At 30.4% G+C, this 23790-nt stretch overlaps 1 protein-coding gene and 1 pseudogene across 2 annotated transcripts; both read left to right on the top strand.

Annotated features, from left to right (window-relative positions):
* Positions 1-3607: 3607 nt before the first annotated feature.
* Positions 3608-19260, top strand: LOC105135752 (glucose-6-phosphate 1-dehydrogenase 4, chloroplastic-like; annotated as a pseudogene).
* Positions 7770-8839, top strand: LOC105135689 (protein NIM1-INTERACTING 1-like). Of its 2 annotated transcripts, none has more exons than XM_011040692.1 (2): positions 7770-7964; positions 8084-8839. In XM_011040692.1, the coding sequence occupies exon 2, from the start codon at positions 8108-8110 to the stop codon at positions 8480-8482; it is 375 nt and encodes a 124-aa protein (XP_011038994.1). In that variant the 5' UTR covers positions 7770-7964; positions 8084-8107; the 3' UTR covers positions 8483-8839. The 2 variants fall into 2 exon arrangements, with proteins under 2 accessions (XP_011038994.1, XP_011038992.1); XM_011040690.1 differs by having other exon boundaries at positions 7770-7975.
* Positions 19261-23790: the final 4530 nt, after the last annotated feature.

The raw sequence follows: 23790 nt of genomic DNA, 5'->3' as shown, positions 1-23790 counted from the left end.
GGGAAAGCAAAACGATTATAGATGGCAGGATTAGCAAGTTAATTAATTAATATTATAGGGTTCCCATAAATCCATGCGCCCTTTTTCTAATCTATATCTATATGATATGTTTGAGTAATTCTATGTTTGATATTGTCATTTAAATTTTTTATAAGAATAATTTTTTATTAAAAATATATTAAATTATTTTTAAAACTTTTTGTTATTAACATATTAAAATAAATAAATATCAATTTAATAAGAACACATGCATGACTCATTTATACTATATATTGTTCTAAGCAAATTAACTGATTATATAGATTAAAGAAACCAAAATGACAAGAGAGTTGGGATATCACCTTCGCGGTATAGCTTTATCATCTCAAGATCTGTTTGGTTAGTATCTTAAAATAAAAAAAATAAATAGAAAAATGATAGGAACTTGCTTGATATAATTACAAACAAAAATAATAAATAAAAATAAATATATTGTTTAACTTTTTTTTTTTTTTTGAAAACAGCCTGATATGTTATTCTAACAGTCCACGTATCTATTATCTTAAAAAATAATCACTGGAATTAACTCCCTTCCGTGATCAAGTGTGATATCTACTAATCTAGAAGGAGATTTGCAAATTGCAAAAAGATAATAGAGTGGTTGTCGTTGACTACCTCACGGATGAGGCCATGAGGTGGACCTGCAGGGAGGCACGCATGCATGCACATGTGTGTGTGTGTGTCTCTCTCTCTCTCTCTCTCTCTCTCTCTATATATATATATATATATATATATATAAAATTAAAATTCATCATCATGAATTCATCCATTGATTCCCATGGCTGAACAACATTCACCATGCCCATTGTTTAGACACACCTCATTATCGGCTCTCATCTGCTGGCAATATTCTGATAAGATTTTGGTGTCTATATATGTATTAGTATTTTAAGTTAAATGATGGAGACTGGCTATTTAATATTGTGTGTCTACTTCACTTTTGTGTGTGAATGCATTTTAAAAATATATTTCATATAAAAAATATTAAATTGATTTATTTTAGTATTTTATGATAATCTTAATTTGCAATGTGCTGATGTTGAAAAAAATATTTTAATATATTTTTAAAAATATTTATATAGAAATACTTGAGATTTGAAAATAAGGATAAAGAAAGGATTTTGAAATATTTCAAGACACTTTTTTAAAAAATTATTATTTATATCCATGGTATATATTCTTGAGTGTTTTTTTGGATATTTTAAAAAATAAAAAATATATAAAATACATAAAATATCCAAGATAATATAAAATTTAGTATTAGTGAACATGAAAACATACGAAAGACATATATTAAACTATAACTAAAAACTAAAATATTAACACTCAAATAATAAAAAAATAGTGTGTTATTTTTTCTATTTTTTGTTTTTACTGTGTAGTTTTTTGTTTTTTGAAAATCTACATTCCTAGTATACTTTCTTTTTAAAGAAACATAAATTATTTATATTTATATCTTTTGGATGATGTTATTCATGTTTGCCTTATTAAAAGTATGTGCAAGTGTACACATGATACATGCTTGTTCTTCATTGCTTATTTTTTTGTTTGTATTGGTTATCAAATTAAGCAGTTTGAATATAACATAATTGTTAAATTCAAATTACCTGAAATTATTATTATTCTAGATTTAAATTGCTTAGATATAGAATTGTTACTAGACCTAAGCATCTTGGATTGAAATCAAGAAAATGATATTTTTCTTTTTCTAGATCAGATTCCAATCATTTTTTTTCTTTTCTCACCCATCAATACTTGAATTTGGTATTATTGTCAGATCTAAAATACTTATATTTTGTGTGGTTGTCAAATCCAAAAACCTCGTGTCTGACATCCATGTTAAACTTAATTATGATAACTGAAATCTGAACATGATGTACGATATGTCATTTGACGCATCTTTTTTTTTAAAAAAAAATTGTTGAGATAAACGATATGTCATTTACACCATTATTAAACAAAAAAACAATAAAATCCTAAGCAATTTGGGTATAATAAATATGTTTTATTTAACAAACAATAAATAAAAATGACAATTATATACTTTTGTTGTAAAAACAAAAAATAATATAAATAACAAATCATCAACAGCAATTATATCATATCATATAAAACAACACAATTACGCATCTAATAAGATAATATATAATTAAATTTGACTACCGTGAAACATTACCCACACTTGTTTTTTAATGGTGCGAGTGTCCATTCCATTACCCTTCTAGGACTAATTTGAATTTTTTTCAAAATCTCAGTATTATTATCTATAATAAAACATAAGAAAGTAAATAATAAAATGGTATACAATGAAATAACTACACGATTTTTATATATATATTAAAAAATATTTTACTTTTTTATAAACTAATTAGATACAAATAATTAATCCAAGACTTGATTGAAAATAACTTCCTCTGTAGGAAAATTATTTCAAAAGAAAACAAAAGAAAGCCTCTCACCAACAGCCCATTGTAGTCACTAGTTCCGCACTTCCTCTGGGAAAGTCCAATTTACAGTCATCTGGTGTCCTCATTTAATCCACTACAACCAGTCTCGCCAAACCCAAGTTACATTCATCCTCAACTATCTCCCGCCCTCTTCTTCCACCATGGGTAAAAGAACCGAACCTTTACTGTCTAAACCTCAATAAAATCCAGAAAGGATGTCACTTTTATTCCCAACTCTATCAATACCCTCTTGGGATTCTTCAACTTCTAGACCCATTTCTCCATGTTCGAGTTCTCCCAAAGACCCTCCTTCTAGCTTGCAGGTCAATGAGATTTTGCACTATAAAGTACTGAACCTTTTGTGATTCTATAAGTGCCCTTTTGAATATATTACTAAGTTTGTTGATTTCTGGCGGTTTATGTTAGCTTGTGACAAGGAATTTTGGAGGAGGAGGTGGTTTATGTAGAAGGTTTTGTGGGTTAAAGCTATGGACGACACAGAGATTCAATATTTGGCAAATGAATAGGAAGTCTGGACCTTTGAAGGAGTTCATGACTCCAAAAAATCAAAATTTTCCCAATGGTTAGTAATAGTTCATTGTTAATAGTGATTTTTATTACTTACAAGTGTAAACGTGTGGGTTAATTTCAGAGGAGTTTGTGGTGAAAGATCGTGCTTCGAGTGTTAGTGATTCATTATAGTGATAGTCTGTGTGTAATTAATCGAAAAGAGGAAAATGGAAGTAAGTTTTTGTCGTGATGAAGATTCATTGTTACTAACATGTATTTGTGTATGGATTTTAGTTGAATTTGTAGTAAAGGTTTGTTTTTCGACTGTAGATTCCACTGAAGATTGTGTGCGTGACAGTTTGTGTATTGAGTGTTGCTTCATGGTTAATGATTTATTATATTGAAAGTTTGTGTTTTGTTGTGATGATTACTACCAAAAGGGTGCGCACCTGTTTGTGTCCATTTGAGTTGAATTTGTTGTCAAAATGTGTTTTCTGAGTGTCGATTCTGATCAAGAGACAAAAAGAACTTCGGAACCTGAAGAAAGTTCTTGCATGAGCTCCAACCTGATTCCTTCGCAAATGTAGTGCCTTTGCCAAGTCATTCCTTGAATTATCCGACTGAGGGTGGTAGAGGACCTTCTCTCTGCATTGCAGTCATTAGCAACTGGTGAGCTAGCAAAGGGGGAAATTTTTCAAGCATTATTTACTCTGTATTATAATGGATTTCTATCTGAGGTGAGGTTTACTCTGATGTCAATACTCAACGTTTCTTTGTGTACATTCCCTTTTTTTGTACATGTATCTGGTAAGCTCGGTATGTGGATATACTTCAATCATAAAGGGAAAGTGGAAATACATGAATTAGCGAAATTAGCTAGTCTCCAGTATGTTGTGTTCATATCCCTTTACACTGGTTTACTTTTGTATTTACTCTTAGTTTGAGTAGTTTTATGGATGCAGGATGCTGGTATCTTTGGTTATTCAAGAAAGAATTTGACGGCTGAAGATCTCAGATCCATAACAGCTTCAACTTTGACTTGTCGCATTGGTCACCAGTATGGTTCTCTTATCACCTTACGAGTTTTCAATCAATAATTTTATTGAATTATGTGGTAGAATGGTCAAAATGAGCAAGCATTTCTATATATGGCTGGCACAAGAAGATGCTTCCAATTAACATTGATCCACAATCATGCCAAAGAAAACTCAATCTTTCTGAACCTCCCTGTGAAATGACTAAAACAAATATAGCGGGTCGCTTATCAATAAAATCTCACAGCTTTAGTTAACAAGGGCATTGCGTACGGAGAATATCTGATATTTATTCCTGGGCCTGTCAATTGAGTTGTTAATACTACCCACAACAATGCTCATTAAAAAAATTCTGTAAAATGAAGTAAATGCTAAAAGTAAGAATATAAATTATTGAATGTATGCTAATGTCTTATGGTTATTCCTGTATCACAGGTTCTCAACTTTGCAATAATCATCAATTTTTGGAAATGTTTCAGGCAGAACTGTGGGGACAAATGGAGGCTTTCCATAGCAGAATTTACAGTCTTAAAGGACGTTATGATAACTGAGAGAGGATTTCAAAGCTAAAGGCCAGAATGGAGCAGATTGAGGTATACTTTTACTGGCACATGCTTAAATATTAAAATTGCTTTCTGACTAGGTGGGGTTTTTGTTGACTGTAAAATAGAGTAGCTGGATTAATTGATAACTGATTCTGTAATAGCACACCAATGCAGGTGGGATCTAAAGCAAACAGGAACACTACCTTTCTGTGTCACAAGAAGCACTCCGTGATGTTGCATCCTGTCTAGCTGATAATACCCTAACACTGAAGAGCTGGAATCGAATAATATTTGTGAAACCTTTTGGGTTTGATGCACTGTCTTCTCACCAATTCACAAGGTCTTCTCTCTAAGTGTGATGAGAAATAATTATACAAGTGTCAGTTGACGTTAGCTATATCTGTTCCGTGTGTGCGCAATATTTGTTCAGTAAGCACATTTTCTTTTGTAGCTATTCACTTCAGTTGATTGGAATATGACTTAAATTTTGTGCACATCAGGATAGATCATCTGTTAAGAAGGAACCTCATTGATAACCTCACAGTGGTGAGGTTCTCTAGTCTGGTCTTGGAGCCATTATGAAGCTGAACTTAATGTACACAGTATGCAGGTGAGTTTATGTATTTTATTAATCTGTGCTGCATTCTATGATGTGGCAAACCTTAAATACACCACCCGCAATATACCGCTCAGTCACTGAAACATTGCATGATATTTCAGATCATTTTATCAGAAGACTTCGTCTTGCACATGTTCTGTGGAACTTCTATGATAATTTATGTAGAAGATCAAAATTTGGCACTAAAACAACCCAAGATGCTTCGATTATGAGATTGCCTGATTTCTCCATGGCTCATCATTGTTTTCAAATTTGAATATGAAGATTCAAGAATCCAAACTCAGCTCTTGAATTCTGTGCTGAATGAAACTAGAGAACAAGGGAATTGTGCGGGGTATTTATATGCACATAGACACATGCATTGTGTTAGTTCTTCTATCCATGTGATAGTTACTAGGGGGAGGAAATGGTGTACCATTTGCTTACACTATATTGAATTTTCTGACCATGATGAACTACATGAGGCAGAGTGGAGATACGTGTACATTTCCATTATGTCCCCGAGAACCTTTATTGTAAACATGTCAAAGTACATATTGATCTGGCTACTAATGAGATGATCCTGAGTGATGCACCTAATGAAGCTATTCTGGTAAAGATTAATAATAAGATTCCAGGACTTGGCTTGCAGTTGGATGCTTCTGAACTCAATTTGCTGTACAAGGACAAGCAAGCACTTTCACGTTACAAGACATGTTCTGTCTAAATTCACATTTCCAAGTGAAGCCAATTCAGCACCCACCTTGTTCTATAATTTGACGTCTGGCTTTTTCTTTATTTTAATTCCTTAGGTATAATGCGGAGGTTCCTGAGTCATATGAGCATCTTCTTGATTTCATTGATGGGAGCGTTGAGCTTGCTGCTGCATGGAATATTCTAACTCCAACTCCACAGGAGATAGACAAGAAACGTACGACGCCAGAACTCTATGAACTGGGAGGTAGAGGTCCAATTGTACCATATTATCTTTATGAAAAATATCAGGTTCGGTGGGTTGGTGGACAACTGAAGCTTGTTGAAGGCTTCGAATCTGATGTTTGAGAACAACCACATGCATGATAGGCATTATGAAATAGTCATTCCGTCTCCAGGACCACAAGAAATAAATAACTGTATATATGTTTAGCGTGTAAAATTATTCTGATTTACTGAAATGTTCAGCTAACATGTTCCCTGTTTGATTCTGTTACCAGAGTCCAGCTGCCTTAACTAGCAAAATAATGGCCTGCTGAGGGTGATTGAAGCTTCTTATGGGAGCTTCAAATCACCATACAATCACGGAGAAAAGCTTTGGAGATCCCCATCAATTTCTTTTTCCTTACAATTTCCAAAGTAAGATTCAGTTCTATGTTGTTGACAAACAATGAACTTCAATCACACGCTTCTGTATCATACAATATCATGACATGCTCAACTGTCAGAACTTGAGTTGTGTTTTACACATTAACCCTGGATACCATGCTGTTGTGCATCAGTAGCAGAATCTACTTTCCTGTCAATAAAGTTGAATGCCAGTGATCATGGGGCTCTGGATTTGCCAGCTTGTGGCCCTTAATAAAGATATTTCTGTGAACACAGCTTATCTATTGATGGAACTTGATGTTTAAAATTTCAGCAAGAATAATGTGAATTGTGGTCCCACCTGATATCGAAAGTATCTTATTTGTGCATTAAGTTTGGTTGACTCCTCTGAAGACCTAGTTCACTTACTCTAGTTTAAACTTGGCTAAATATTTATTACAGCTCTGGCTAGTTAGGTAGGTAATTACTACTTAAATCCAAAGTTCACCATCCATTGCCCATGTGAATAAAAAGCTCAGTCATAGTGGTCCAACTGCCATATTTTGAATCTATTCATGTCAGACAATCTCCATCCAGTATAATGTCTTCATCTTACAAAAGCAGGTGGAAGCTGCTTACAAGGGAAGTTGTTGCTTTTACCCCCCAACTCTGTGGTTGTTAAGCAGCTTGTACAGCAGGCCGAACAGACTTTCAGCTTTGCTTCGTTGAAATATGAAAGAACCTCGAGCCCAACTTTTCAATTTGCTACAAATTACATGTCATTGTGAAGCTCCACTTGGAGGATGACAACCATAAATTGTACCTTAAACTAGTATGAGATCATCAATATGACATCACGATGACAAAATACAATTGATTAATTGCTAGAGTGATAGAGTCTGCTATGAACATAGAACAAGTAATGAAGGAAACCAGACGGCAGAGAAATTAGTTTTGTAAGGTGTCAATTAAATACAGGCCATAAAAGTATACCAAAAGGAACCACCAATGCATATATTCTCACAAAAATGTCAGGCTGGCCCTCTAGGAAGACTCCAAAATGACAATATGTCATGGTGCTTGCATCACCTTTATTCGGTATGCTACACAGCATCACGGGCAGCAGCCAGTGACCTTATTAGCCATTATTCTTTTCCATCCATAGTATCCACTCCATCTACAGCCAATCATTCCTGAAGAGAATCGAGGACTCACTACGGTTTTTATCTGTTTTTGCAAGAAATCAAATCAAAATTTTATTACGCTTATTGGTGGGCTAATTTTTAAATCAGCTTTTGTACATTGAAACTAAAGTCTGCACCAATCAAGTCTTAAACAATTATTTATATATGGAGGGATGCTTTCACAATATTCAAATCAAAAATGAAAAGCCAAGCCCGTTTCTGTAAAAGAATTCTTGTGATACCTGCACTACATTATGGTGACTCTGTACAAAGAGTCAACTAACACGGTTTCTAGAGTGGTCATAGTGCGAGTCTAGTATGTGGTTTGGTTTAACCCATCAAACTACAATAACCCATACTACAATAAGAGATACTCTATGGTCTACTGCTTATGCTTCTCTCTTTGATATTTTTTTATTTGTAGGAGGAAATAGCTTGCTAGCTTGGCATGGAGAGGGAAGCAAAGAAGAGGAAGACGGAGTATGTTGAAGAAGAAGAAAAGGGAAAGGAAGATGATGATGATGAAGAAGAAGAAGAAGAAGAAGAGAAGATGGAGAAGTTCTTTGCTTTGCTGAGAAGTACAAAACAAATGCATGATCAGATAAGAAGAAACTCAAATAGAATATTTAAAGAGAAAGAGGAGATCAGGAAAGTTGGAGAAGAGAAGGTTAGTGTGGCTTGGAATCCATCATTTCTGCCAGAAGACTTCTTGGAGGATGGCAAGGATGGTCAGGCAGCAGCCGGTCCTTCCAAGAGAAAGGAAGAAGAGAAAAAGGACGAGGGAGAAGAAGGCACTGGCTTGGACCTAAAGCTTTCTTTGTAGAGGGTAGCTGGCCTCCTCCCCCAACTCCCTTTTCTCTTCTTGCATGTTGAGAAGCTTTCACAATGAAAGGTCGAGCGCTACAATAAGTAACAGCAATACTGGGCAGCATTTCCATGATGTGCTGAGTTTATCGAAAACATATTATGTATGCTGACGTCTCTCTGGCTTGTTTGGGTCTCTATATATGAGGTAATTGAGATTTTTTTTTTAAGTTTATGTTCTTACACAAGTGATGGGATAACCTCACTCTTTGAAGCGGACACAAGAAGTCATGTAAACACTTGTTCGACGAGAACTCACGCTGTATTTTTTAAATAGTTTTGAGACAGTTTAGGAGCATATACCTTCTTTCTCCAACAAGAACAAGAACAAGAACAAGAAAGCCTCGTTTCCAGAACACGGTCAACTTTTAATCGAACTAGGTAATTTTACAAGAACAGCAAAGCCTAGTTTCAGACACAGTTGAGTTTTAGATTCTTTTGACTAGGTAATCGAACTTTATTCTCTATGAATTTGGTCCTAAAAAAATATGTTGTCGTTATCCTATCTTTTCCTTTTGTTTTTGGATTGCATGCTATAACGGGTCCGAAGTGTCGGACATTGTTTTGGAGTTAAAATGACATGGTAATTTTACAAAAAGTTTTTTGTAGTTATGCTGAAAAAATTAAAACAACAACGCCCTAAAATTAACTTTGGCAATAAGTAACATAACAACCTTCTTTCCATGTTCATTGTGAGCGTAAAACTCCACTTTCATCTCTAAATTTTTAATTTATTTATATTTAATCCTTTTTTGTTAAGGATTTTTTTTTATTTTGGTCACACACTTTATTTTTTTAATATTTTAGTCCCTCAATCTTGAGAAATGAGAGATAAAATCATACAAAAAATTTAAGAAGAGAGAAAGCTCTTGGTTGACTGCATTCTGACCATCAATATCTTCAATTTTGATGTCTATATATTATGTTTTTTTAAAAATAATCTATTTTATTAAATTCACGCACACCATTACTAAGTGACCATGAATAAACTTGTGATATAATATAAAAATTATACAACAATTTTTTTCAAATATTGAAAGAAAATAAAAAAATTATATTAGTGAGAAGAATATACCAGAATGTCTAGGAGACTACTGAAGACTGGTTGAAAAAGATCAAAATATACAAGATTTAAAAATTTAACAGTGTATTTTTGATTGATGAAAGCTTTATTGGCAAAGAAAAATTCAAGTTAAGAAGAAAAAAAATTAAAATTAGATGTTTAAGGACTTAATTGAATTTATTAAGAGCTTAATTGTAAGAAAACTAATTTTTAAAGTCAATTTAGGCTTTAATTAATAGAAATTAAATTTTAGGGGTTAGATTGCAATTTTTAAGAGTTAATTTGGTCAAATTAGAGCCTTAATTGTATAAATATTGAAGTTTAATAGACAATTAGAAACTTCATTGAAGAAATTCAAAATGAAGGACCAAACTAAAAAATATACATAATGCAGGGACTGAAATGGACTAAATCAAGGGTCAAATCGAAAAAATTGAAAGTTTGATGGTTAGTTGAAGGTCAAAATACATAAATTTAGAAGATGGTTGGAATGCCCAAATTCAAAACTAAGGACTTAAATGAAAATAACAGTCAACTTTGAGGCTGCTAATTGAGTTTAAAAAGGGTGAAATTACATGAAATTAAAAGTCTTGAGACAATTATAGCTAAAAGCAATTGGAAGAATAAAGACTTGATTAAATTTTGCCAAATCTCAAATTAATAATCCTAAATAACATGTCATTCAAACTTAACAAAGTAAGGTGAATGACACATCATTCGTCAATTTGCACCGCTATTTTGATAGTTTTGACTAATTGAGTTAACAACTTCAAACGTATGAATATGAAATTACAGATCTTTAAATTGAGTAAGGTTGGATCCAAATGAATGATATTCTCCTTTTCTACCAGGTTTAGGTGATTTCAAGTGATGATGAAGTCAGAATTGCTCTAACGAGACCTTGAAAGTAGGCAATTCAATCAACCCCAACAATGCAACTATCATTCAAAAAAACAATTTGATTTTTATGTATTTACATACAAAAGCTTTTCAATGGGTTCTTATCAAGGATTTACAACATTTATCTCAAGATTAAAAGGTCAGAAATAAAATCAAGACTTCTCAAAACCCAAATAAAACCTTATAAATACCACTCCAAGATCAAGAAAAGATGTTAAATAAAAGGGAAATAAAAAAGAAAAAGATAAGAAAAGATAAGAAAAAAAATATCAATAAGAAACATAAGGGTAAAAGTCCAAAAGTTTAAATAAAATTTTTGACTAGTTGTAAGAGACAACAATTTTCTTAAGTTATGTAAATTTGTAAGAGGCAAAAGTTTCTAAAGAAAAGCTAAGAGAGCATAGTTATTCTAAGTATATATTCCACACCTGGAAACGGGTCCTTTATGGCCTGTTTTTTTTCTTTAGCTTACATTTATAGTTACAATCATAGAAAAAAGATTTGAAATGTTTACAAAATAATGTTGCTTCACTTCTCTATTGTTGTTATTTTATATTTTTGATATATTAAATTTGATTTTTATGTTCTCTTTTCGATATATAATTTTTTTTTTGGTCTAGCCTAAGCTATATGTGTTAAAGTAAGAGTGTTTATTCTTAGTTTATTAAACTTGTTCATGCATAAAATATGTTCAAAAAACCAATTTTAAATCCATGTTGCATGAACGCCATATAATCAAATAAAAAAAATTCAAAAAGCACCTTGCAATACAAGATCATATATATATATTTCACCTTCCTGCTTTAGTTTGTCTTAGTAACTCTTTTTAAAATTTATTAATTCATATAATTTTCAATCTATTTTATTAAATTCACGCACACCATTACTAAGTGACCATGAATAAACTTGTGATATAATATAAAAATTATACAACAATTTTTTTCAAATATTGGAAGAAAATAAAAAATTATATTAGTGAGAAGAATATACCAGAACGTCTAGGAGACTACTGAAGACTGGTTGAAAAAGATCAAAATATACAAGATTTAAAAATTTAACAGTGTATTTTTGATTGATGAAAGCTTTATTGGCAAAGAAAAATTCAAGTTAAGAAGAAAAAAAATTAAAATTAGATGTTTAAGGACTTAATTGAATTTATTAAGAGCTTAATTGTAAGAAAACTAATTTTTAAAGTCAATTTAGGCTTTAATTAATAGAAATTAAATTTTAGGGGTTAGATTGCAATTTTTAAGAGTTAATTTGGTCAAATTAGAGCCTTAATTGTATAAATATTGAAGTTTAATAGACAATTAGAAACTTCATTGAAGAAATTCAAAATGAAGGACCAAACTAAAAAATATACATAATGCAGGGACTGAAATGGACTAAATCAAGGGTCAAATCGAAAAAATTGAAAGTTTGATGGTTAGTTGAAGGTCAAAATACATAAATTTAGAAGATGGTTGGAATGCCCAAATTCAAAACTAAGGACTTAAATGAAAATAACAGTCAACTTTGAGGTTGATAATTGAGTTTAAAAAGGGTGAAATTACATGAAATTAAAAGTCTTGAGACAATTATAGCTAAAAGCAATTGGAAGAATAAAGACTTGATTAAATTTTGCCAAATCTCAAATTAATAATCCTAAATAACATGTCATTCAAACTTAACAAAGTAAGGTGAATGACACATCATTCGTCAATTTGCACCGCTATTTTGATAGTTTTGACTAATTGAGTTAACAACTTCAAACGTATGAATATGAAATTACAGATCTTTAAATTGAGTAAGGTTGGATCCAAATGAATGATATTCTCCTTTTCTACCAGGTTTAGGTGATTTCAAGTGATGATGAAGTCAGAATTGCTCTAACGAGACCTTGAAAGTAGGCAATTCAATCAACCCCAACAATGCAACTATCATTCAAAAAAACAATTTGATTTTTATGTATTTACATACAAAAGCTTTTCAATGGGTTCTTATCAAGGATTTACAACATTTATCTCAAGATTAAAAGGTCAGAAATAAAATCAAGACTTCTCAAAACCCAAATAAAACCTTATAAATACCACTCCAAGATCAAGAAAAGATGTTAAATAAAAGGGAAATAAAAAAGAAAAAGATAAGAAAAGATAAGAAAAAAAATATCAATAAGAAACATAAGGGTAAAAGTCCAAAAGTTTAAATAAAATTTTTGACTAGTTGTAAGAGACAACAATTTTCTTAAGTTATGTAAATTTGTAAGAGGCAAAAGTTTCTAAAGAAAAGCTAAGAGAGCATAGTTATTCTAAGTATATATTCCACACCTGGAAACGGGTCCTTTATGGCCTGTTTTTTTTCTTTAGCTTACATTTATAGTTACAATCATAGAAAAAAGATTTGAAATGTTTACAAAATAATGTTGCTTCACTTCTCTATTGTTGTTATTTTATATTTTTGATGTATTAAATTTGATTTTTATGTTCTCCTTTTGATATATAAATTTTGTTTTTTTTTTGGTCTAGCCTAAGCTATACGTGTTAAAGTAAGAGTGTTTATCCTTAGTTTATTAAACTTGTTCATGCATAAAATATGTTCAAAAAACCAATTTTAAATCCATGTTGCATGAACATGTAAGTTGTTTGAGGTTATTAGTTTTTGGATTTGGGATTTCATTCTTCATCTTGATATTGCAATGTTTTTTTTTGGCTAGTTTTAAATTCAAACATATTTATGTATAATATTATGACTTGTTGGGATAAAGAAAGCATGTTGTAAAGGTTAAAAATACCCATTTCTAGGCTTGATAATGGCTACCTCATGGTTGGGTTCTTCGTTGAGTTCTGTTTTTCATATTATTAAGAAGAATATTATTGTTTGGATCAATTTTGATCCATTCGTTTGCAAAGAATCCCTTTTTATGCATGATTAACTAATATTCTAGTGGTTATTTGTATCAACAACACATTTATAATGATTTTTAATCCTAAGATTTTAATTTTAAACTAAAATCTATTTCAATCAAATCGTGATGATTTAATGATAATTGAAGTAAATGAACCTTTAATTCTTAATTCTTAAATGATTTACAACTTTATATGCTTTTGATTTTATGAAATCTGTTCTAGATTTTGAGTTAACGGTGTTGGGTTTATCTTGAGTGTTTTTTATATTTTTTATTTGATCTATTTTGTTCTAAAAAATTAGAAACTTCATTGAAGAAATTCAAAATTAAGGACCAGACTAAAAAATATACATAATGCAGGGACTGGAATGGACTAAATCAAGGGCCAAATTGAAAAAATTAAAAGTTTGATGGTTAGTTGAAGGTCAAAATACATAAATTTAGAAGATGGTTGGAATGCCCAAATTCAAAACTAAGGACTTAAATGAAAATAACAGTCAACTTTGAGGCTGCTAATTGAGTTTAAAAAGGGTGAAATTACATGAAATTAAAAGTCTTGAGACAATTATAGCTAAAAGCAATTGGAAGAATAAAGACTTGATTAAATTTTGCCAAATCTCAAATTAATAATCCTAAATAACATGTCATTCAAACTTAACAAAGTAAGGTGAATGACACATCATTCGTCAATTTGCACCGCTATTTTGATAGTTTTGACTAATTGAGTTAACAACTTCAAACGTATGAATATGAAATTACAGATCTTTAAATTGAGTAAGGTTGGATCCAAATGAATGATATTCTCCTTTTCTACCAGGTTTAGGTGATTTCAAGTGATGATGAAGTCAGAATTGCTCTAACGAGACCTTGAAAGTAGGCAATTCAATCAACCCCAACAATGCAACTATCATTCAAAAAAACAATTTGATTTTTATGTATTTACATACAAAAGCTTTTCAATGGGTTCTTATCAAGGATTTACAACATTTATCTCAAGATTAAAAGGTCAGAAATAAAATCAAGACTTCTCAAAACCCAAATAAAACCTTATAAATACCACTCCAAGATCAAGAAAAGATGTTAAATAAAAGGGAAATAAAAAAGAAAAAGATAAGAAAAGATAAGAAAAAAAATATCAATAAGAAACATAAGGGTAAAAGTCCAAAAGTTTAAATAAAATTTTTGACTAGTTGTAAGAGACAACAATTTTCTTAAGTTATGTAAATTTGTAAGAGGCAAAAGTTTCTAAAGAAAAGCTAAGAGAGCATAGTTATTCTAAGTATATATTCCACACCTGGAAACGGGTCCTTTATGGCCTGTTTTTTTTCTTTAGCTTACATTTATAGTTACAATCATAGAAAAAAGATTTGAAATGTTTACAAAATAATGTTGCTTCACTTCTCTATTGTTGTTATTTTATATTTTTGATATATTAAATTTGATTTTTATGTTCTCTTTTCGATATATAATTTTTTTTTTGGTCTAGCCTAAGCTATATGTGTTAAAGTAAGAGTGTTTATTCTTAGTTTATTAAACTTGTTCATGCATAAAATATGTTCAAAAAACCAATTTTAAATCCATGTTGCATGAACATGTAAGTTGTTTGAGGTTATTAGTTTTTGGATTTGGGATTTCATTCTTCATCTTGATATTGCAATGTTTTTTTTTGGCTAGTTTTAAATTCAAACATATTTATGTATAATATTATGACTTGTTGGGATAAAGAAAGCATGTTGTAAAGGTTAAAAATACCCATTTCTAGGCTTGATAATGGCTACCTCATGGTTGGGTTCTTCGTTGAGTTCTGTTTTTCATATTATTAAGAAGAATATTATTGTTTGGATCAATTTTGATCCATTCGTTTGCAAAGAATCCCTTTTTATGCATGATTAACTAATATTCTAGTGGTTATTTGTATCAACAACACATTTATAATGATTTTTAATCCTAAGATTTTAATTTTAAACTAAAATCTATTTCAATCAAATCGTGATGATTTAATGATAATTGAAGTAAATGAACCTTTAATTCTTAATTCTTAAATGATTTACAACTTTATATGCTTTTGATTTTATGAAATCTGTTCTAGATTTTGAGTTAACGGTGTTGGGTTTATCTTGAGTGTTTTTTATATTTTTTATTTGATCTATTTTGTTCTAAAAATTTTTGAATTATTATATTTTTGGGTGTTTAATCTTTTTTTTTTTGCTTTAGTTTTTTTTTGGGTTTTTTTCCTAGTCAAAATATAATTTTTTATTTTATTTATTGACAAACAAAAAATTTCAGGTCAACTTGGTTGGGTAGTGTAATATATGTATTTTACTAAAAATTCTAAAGTTATTTAATTATTATTTCTTAAATGAAAATAACAGTCAACTTTGAGGCTGCTAATTGAATTTGAAAAGGGTGAAATTACATGAAATTAAAAGTCTTGAGACAATTATAGCTAAAAGCAATTGGAAGAATAAAGACTTGATTAAATTTTGCCAAATCTCAAATTAATAATCCTAAATAACATGTCATTCAAACTTAACAAAGTAAGGTGAATGACACATCATTCGTCAATTTGCACCGCTATTTTGATAGTTTTGACTAATTGAGTTAACAACTTCAAACGTATGAATATGAAATTACAGATCTTTAAATTGAGTAAGGTTGGATCCAAATGAATGATATTCTCCTTTTCTACCAGGTTTAGGTGATTTCAAGTGACGATGAAGTCAGAATTGCTCTAACGAGATCTTGAAAGTAGGCAATTCAATCAGCCCCAACAACGCAACTATCATGCAAAAAACAATTTGATTTTTATGTGTTTACATACAAAAGCTCCTCAATGGGTTCTTATTAAGGATTTACAACACTTATCTCAAGATTAAAAGGTCAGAAATAAAATCAAGACCTCTCAAAACCCTAATAAAACCTTATAAATACCACTTTAAGATCAAGAAAAGATGCTAAATAAAAGGGAACTAAAAAAGAAAATTATAAGAAAAGATAAGAAAAAAAAAAGAAATATCAATAAGAAATATAAGGGTAAAAGTCCAAAAGTTTAAACAAAATTTTTGACTAGTTGTAAGAGACAACAATTTTCTTAAGTTATGTAAATTTGTAAGAGGCAAAAGTTTCTAAAGAAAAGCTAAGAGAGCATAGTTATTCTAAGTATATATTCCACACCTGGAAACGGGTCCTTTATGGCCTGTTTTTTTTCTTTAGCTTACATTTATAGTTACAATCATAGAAAAAAGATTTGAAATGTTTACAAAATAATGTTGCTTCACTTCTCTATTGTTGTTATTTTATATTTTTGATGTATTAAATTTGATTTTTATGTTCTCCTTTTGATATATAAATTTTGTTTTTTTTTTGGTCTAGCCTAAGCTATACGTGTTAAAGTAAGAGTGTTTATCCTTAGTTTATTAAACTTGTTCATGCATAAAATATGTTCAAAAAATTAATTTTAAATCCATATTGCATGAATATGTAAGTTGTTTGAGGTTATTAGTTTTTGGATTTGGGATTTCATTCTTCATCTTGATATTGCAATGTTTTTTTTTGGCTAGTTTTAAATTCAAACATATTTATGTATAATATTGTGACTTGTTGGGATAAAGAAAGCATGTTGTAGAGGTTAAAAATGCCCATTTCTAGGCTTGATAATGGCTACCTCATGGTTGGGTTCTTCGTTGAGTTCTGTTTTTCATATTATTAAGAAGAATATTATTGTTTGGATCAATTTTGATCCATTCGTTTGCAAAGAATCCCTTTTTATGCATGATTAACTAATATTCTAGTGGTTATTTGTATCAACAACACATTTATAATGATTTTTAATCCTAAGATTTTAATTTTGAACCAAAACCTATTTTAATCAAATTGTAATGATTTAATGATAATTGAAGTGAATGAACCTTTAATTCTTAATCCTTAAATGATTTATAACTTTACATGCTTTTGATTTTATGAAATCTGTTCTAGATTTTGAGTTAACGTTGTTGGGTTTATCTTGAGTGTTCTTTGTATTTTTTATTTTTTTTGTTTGATCTATTTTGTTCTAAAATTTTTTGAATTATTATATTTTTGGGTGTTTAATCTTTTTTTTTGCTTTAGTTTTTTTTTTGGGTTTTTTTCCTAGTCAAAATATAATTTTTTATTTTATTTATTGACGAACAAAAAATTTCAGGTCAACTTGGTTGGATAGTGTAATATATGTATTTTACTAAAAATCCTAAAGTTATTTAATTATTTTTTTTAAAAAAGATCTAAAATATTTTGGTTGGCCTAAATCAACAACTTTTTTTTTTTTGTGTGTGTGTTGGGGCAGCCAGAGTGATGCTCAATGTTTCGTAGATACTTGTCTCATCACAAGATTATCTGCTTAAAAAATCATGATTCTCATTCATTAGCATTTCCGAAGATAAAATCTTTTGAGGATCGAAGTACTTGGCCACTAACGGGTACAGTTTCAGATATCATGGAGCTCAACAGAAACAACAACGACAGTTATCAAAGGTGACAGAAAATTTTACAGGAAAAAGATTCTTGACTGATGCAATCCTATGACGTATATGATCACCCACTAGTTAATAGCAGCTTTGAAAGAAAGCATCCTAGTTGATTCACTTCGGTCACCTTCACCGGACCAAATTAAAAGGCATCGCAACCTCCAGCAGGTCTATGTCCCCACTAGAATGACATATTTTTTGTGATTTTGTACCTGGGCTGTATAGATATACAACTACAGCCACCCTGCAGTAGCGCAGTGAGAAGGCAGGAGCTGATCAACCACTAATAAATAGTGTCATAAAAGTTCGGCGAAACAGCACTAACAAAGCAAATGGAGAAAGCAAGGAAAAACAAACTGAGTACTTTTGCTTCAGAGTAGTATTTTCAAGATGCATGGAACTTAAGATGCAGCAGAGTTAGAGCAGTGTGTGTTAAATACAAGGATAGATCATCTCTTAAAAAGGAACTTCTTTGAGAACACTTAGTGTTAAAGTTCAGGAATCCAAACTCTTCACATTCTGAGTGTACACAGCTGAACTCTTGAGTTCTGCGCTGAATGAAACTAGAGAACAAGGGAATTGTGCGAGGTATTTATATGCCCAAATTACGACACGCATTGTGTGAGTTACTAGGGAGCAAATGGTGTACCATTTGCTATCACTATATCGAATTTTCTGACCATGATGAACTACAATTAAGACACGAATTGTGTTCAGGAGTTGGCTTGCAGTTGGATGCTTCTGAACTCAATTTGCTGTCCAAGGACAAGTAAGCACTTTCACGTTACAAGACATGTTCTGCCTAAATTCACATTTCCAAGTGAAGCCAATTCAGCACCCACCTTGTTCTATAATTTGACGTCTGGCTTTTTCTTTATTTTAATTCCTTAGGTATAATGCGGAGGTTCCTGATTCAGATGAGCATCTTCTTCTTGATTTCATTGATGGAGACAACCATCTCTTCATGAGGAGCGATGAGCTTGCTGCTGCATGGAATATTCTAACTCCAACTCCACAGGAGATAGACAAGAAACGTACGACGCAAGAACTCTATGAACTGGGAGGTAGAGGTCCAATTGGACCATATTATCTTTATGCAAAATATCAGGTAATCAGGTTCGGTGGGTTGGTGGACAACTGAAGCTTGTTGAAGGCTTCGAATCTGATGTTTGAGAACAACCACATGCATGATAGGCATTATGAAATAGTCATTCCATCTCCAGGACCACAAGAAATAAATAACTGTATATATGTTTAGCGTGTAAAATTATTCTGATTTACTGAAATGTTCAGCTAACATGTTCCCTGTTTGATTCTGTTACCAGAGTCCAGCTGCCTTAACTAGCAAAATAATGGCCTGCTGAGGGTGTTTGAAGCTTATGGGAGCTTCAAATCAGCATACAATCACGGAGAAAAGCTTTGGGAGATCCCCATCAATTTCTTTTTCCTTACAATTTCCAAAGCAAGATTCAGTTCTATATTTTGACAAACAATAAACTGCAATCATACGCTTCCGTATTATTCAATATCATGACATGCGTCTCAAGCGGAGTAGCATAGCGTAATGATAAAAAGTTTGAGATTTACATGGCAGATTTCAAGTTCAAGTCAAGATATACACTTCTTATAAGAATTTAGAATAGTTAGAATTTTACTTGTTTACCTAAATTCATAAAATATACTTTTTAGGACTTTCCTGTCAATAAAGTTGAATGCCAGTGAACATGGAGCTGTGGATTTGCCAGCCTAGCTTGGCCCATAATAAAGATATTTCTGCGAACACAGATTATCTATTGATGGAACTTGATGTTTAAAATTTCAGCAAGAATAATGTGAATTGTGGTCCCACCTGATATCGAAAGTATCTTATTTGTGCATTAAGTTTGGTTGACTCCACAGAAGACCTAGTTCACTTACTCTAGCTTAAACATGGCTAAATATTTATTACAGCTCTGGCTAGTTGGGTAAGTATTACTACATAAATCCAAAGTTTACCATCCATTGCCCATGTGAATACAAAGCTCAGTCATAGCGATCCAGCTCCCCTATTTTGAATCTATTCATGGCAGACAATCTCCATCCACTATAATGTCTTCATCTTACAAAAGCAGTTGGCAGCTGCTTGTCAGGGAAGGTGTTACTTTTACCCCACAACTCTGCGGTTGTTGAGCAGCTAATAGCCTGACAAACCTTTTAACTACCGCTATGAAATTATTGATGAATTATTTTTTATTGGTAATGTTCAATGATAATAGCGATGGATTTCTGTCGGCAATTTCCAATGTAATTTCTTACATGAAAAATTCGGTCAGTAACTAAAGATGGAATCTCCAGCACAATAAAATAAATTAAAAAATAAAATAAATAATATATCAGTGATTTCATTGTTAATATAACATGTTATTATTTTTCAATGGATTGACCGATAGTCTTTTTCATTGCAATATTTTGTTGATAACTTTAAAAATACTATAACCGACATTAGCCTCATTCACCCCTTCTTCTTCTTCTTGATCTAAAAATCAAAACAACCACTCCTCACAGCTATTGTGCCATAAATCTAGACTCTATCATAATAAACTCGGCCACCCAATACATTGTAGTGCTAACATCATTATCTTGGTATTATTTTTTCAAAATATTCCATAAACACAACCTATTCATTTATGTTTTAAGATAATATATTAATATTTTTCTTTAGTATTGCTTATATATTTAAGTGTTTTACAACCTTTTTATATAGAATTGAAATTTGATTTGTATGTAAGAGTTTGTTTGTAATTTAAGGAAATTTGAATTTGTTTGTAATTTGATGAAATTTATTTGTAACTTATGTGTATTATAAACAACTATTATATTTTGTCAATTTTATTGTTATGTTGGAGATTTTGGGGAAATTAATTTTTTATGGAATTGATAAAAATTAAATGATAAAAATTTAGATTAATATTTTTGAATCGAAGAAATGATAGATAATTAGTTGGACACCAATTAATTATTGTTAGTTAGATTTATTTAGTTAATAATTTGACAAATCATTATATTTTTATACAAAAATAATAATTGATTATTACATTGTGAATTCATTTTTGATTACCAAAGTTGAATTTTGAATTAATTGTTATATTATTTAGAAATATTGTCATCATTATTCTATATAAGTTTCTTAAGTAATGGATGATCGCTCTTAGATATATCAAGAGTCACACCAAAAGTTGTATAGGGAGGATTATTGTAAAGGGATTGAGGGTTTTATTAATTTCACACTTTTAAATTCAAAGAATATTAGTTAAAGTGAAATTAGATGTTCATGTGTGAAGTGTAAAAACAAAAGTTTTTGCAATTAGATATTGAGTTGATGCATCTTCTAAAAGAAAAATTTATTGAGAAATACTTATATTGGTTTACACACAAAGAACCCTATGTTCCTTACAAGATCATGTTAGAAATAATTGTTGGCTCAATATCTAGTTCTAACAACATAAATTAAATTGTATATGATAATAATAATTGTTATAAGAGTACGATGATGGATGCAATATAAATAAATCATAGTTATTCATATGAAGGTTCACATGTAGATGAAGAACCAAATACAAATACAACTAGGTTTCTTGAATTTCTAAAAGATTCTGTTGAACTATTATGAGATGGGTACACAAATCACAGTAAATTATCAGTTATTGCATAGGCGTTTACCATCAAGTTTGATTATGTTGTGAGTGAGGCCGATTATGATAGCATAATTGAATGAGTAAAAAACATTTTATCTCAAGGAAAATAGGCTGAAAGAGAACTTCGATATTGTAAAATCCATGATGAAATCCTTCGGCATAGGATATCAAAAAATTGATATATGCTAAATTTCTGCATGTTGTACTATGGTAAAGATATAAATTTAATCGAGTGCAAAATTTATGGGCATGGTTTGTATAAACCCAATGTTAGTAAGGGAAAGACACTTGTTGTATATAAAAAAATGAGACACTTTCCAATCACTCCTAGGCTACAAAGGTTATTTATGTCTTTGAATGCATCTAAACATATGACATGGTATTATTCACATGATGTGAAGGATGAAGTTATAGTGCACCCTAGCAATGATAAAGCTTATACATAGTTTAATAGGGTGCATTCTTAGTTTTCAATGAAACTACGAAACATGTATCTTAATTTGTGTACAAATAAATTTAATCCATTCAGGTCATTTGTTGCACCATATTTTGTTGGCCGATTATACTAATAATTTATAACTTGCACCCGAAGATGTATATGAGGCCAAAATTCATGTTCTTATCTATAATCATACTTGATCTTATAGTCTAATTAGGAATATATATATATTTATCTTTAACTATTGATTGATGAATTTAAATAGGTATTGTTATTTAAAGTTTTGACGTATGATGTTGTAAGGAAACATAATTATCAAATGAAGATAGCTTTGAAGCGGACTATAAATAATTTTCCTGTGTATGAGATGGTTTTAGGATGAAGCACACATGAAAAATCAGAATGTCTATATTATATGGAAAACAATAAGACCTTTACCTTAATGAATGATATTAAAACTTCTTTTTTTTTTTTATTGCCATTGAAGGTTCTTGTCAAGTCATAATTGATATAGAAAAAAAACCAAAAAAGACTTCTTAAAAGGTAAAGTTGAAAGGGATGTTGCACCTCTTGTACTGTTAGGTGAAGAATTGTATAATATAGTCTCATAGTATAAGAACATTGTATTTAGTTTTCAATTTGATAAATAAAAGTTTTCTGGTTTTGATGTGATTGACAATTGAGTAGAGCAAAGTATTTTTTAGGAGCTTTCTTATTGAAAAACTAATGTTAGCTGCTATAATTTGGATACCATGCATATTTAAAAGAATGTATTTGATAATATTTTTAACATAATAATGGTCATCAAAGGGGAAAAAAAGGACAATATCAAAGCTAGAATGAATATAACTTTGTTTTGTGATCGTCAAAATATAAAGTTGTTTAATGATGAGATACGTGTGATAAAGCCTAAAGCCACCTTTTTCTTAGATTAAAAACATGATTAATTTTCTATAAATGGCTTAAGAGTTTGTAATTTCCTAATAGATATGCTTTCAACATAGTTAGATTAGGGAATTTAGAGGACTACAAATTATATGAAATAAAGAGTCATGACTATCATGTGTTTATACAAACATTCATTCCAATTGCATTACTAAAAATGATATGATATACACTCATGAAGATTAATAATTTTTTTAGAGATGTTTGCTCGAACAAGTTACGTTCACAACTTATAAAGCAGCTTGAAAGGAACATTATTGAGATAATCTATAAACTTTAGATAATCTTCCATCCTTTTTTTTACTTAATATAGCATTTGTATATATATTTAACGTATAAAGTGAAAGTTAAAGGGCTTGTGCAATATAAATACATGTATCATTTTGAAATATTAAGGACTTTATGCATTATAAGTGTGCAATGTGTTTTTTTAAACTTTTGGTTATTCAATCTATACATATTTACCTTTATACAAATATTTGTTCAACCTTAAGGAAAAAACTAAAAACAAGAAGTATGTTGAGGCTTCAATATACGAGATTTATATTGTTAAAGAAATTTTAATATTTATCTTATAGTATTTTGAAGCACATATAAAAATCATAATCAATCGTGTTCCATAGCATAATGATGGTGGTGAATTTTCTTCTAGTGATAAATTAACAATATTCAATATTTTTCGATCTTGATCGACCATTATCAAATAATGTGGTTTCGATAAGATATTTGACAAACATTGAATTTAAACAAACATATAATTATATGTTATTTAACTATGATGAATTGAGAACTCTTTTTTAATAAGTCAATTTTACAATTTTAATGAATGATGATTTTCTCTTATATTTTCATTCATGCTA

The sequence above is a fragment of the Populus euphratica genome, unplaced genomic scaffold (genome assembly GCF_000495115.2).
Source record: "Populus euphratica unplaced genomic scaffold, PopEup_1.0 scaffold271.1, whole genome shotgun sequence".
Lineage (NCBI taxonomy): Eukaryota > Viridiplantae > Streptophyta > Magnoliopsida > Malpighiales > Salicaceae > Populus > Populus euphratica.
This window is presented reverse-complemented; position numbering and strand designations above follow the sequence as displayed.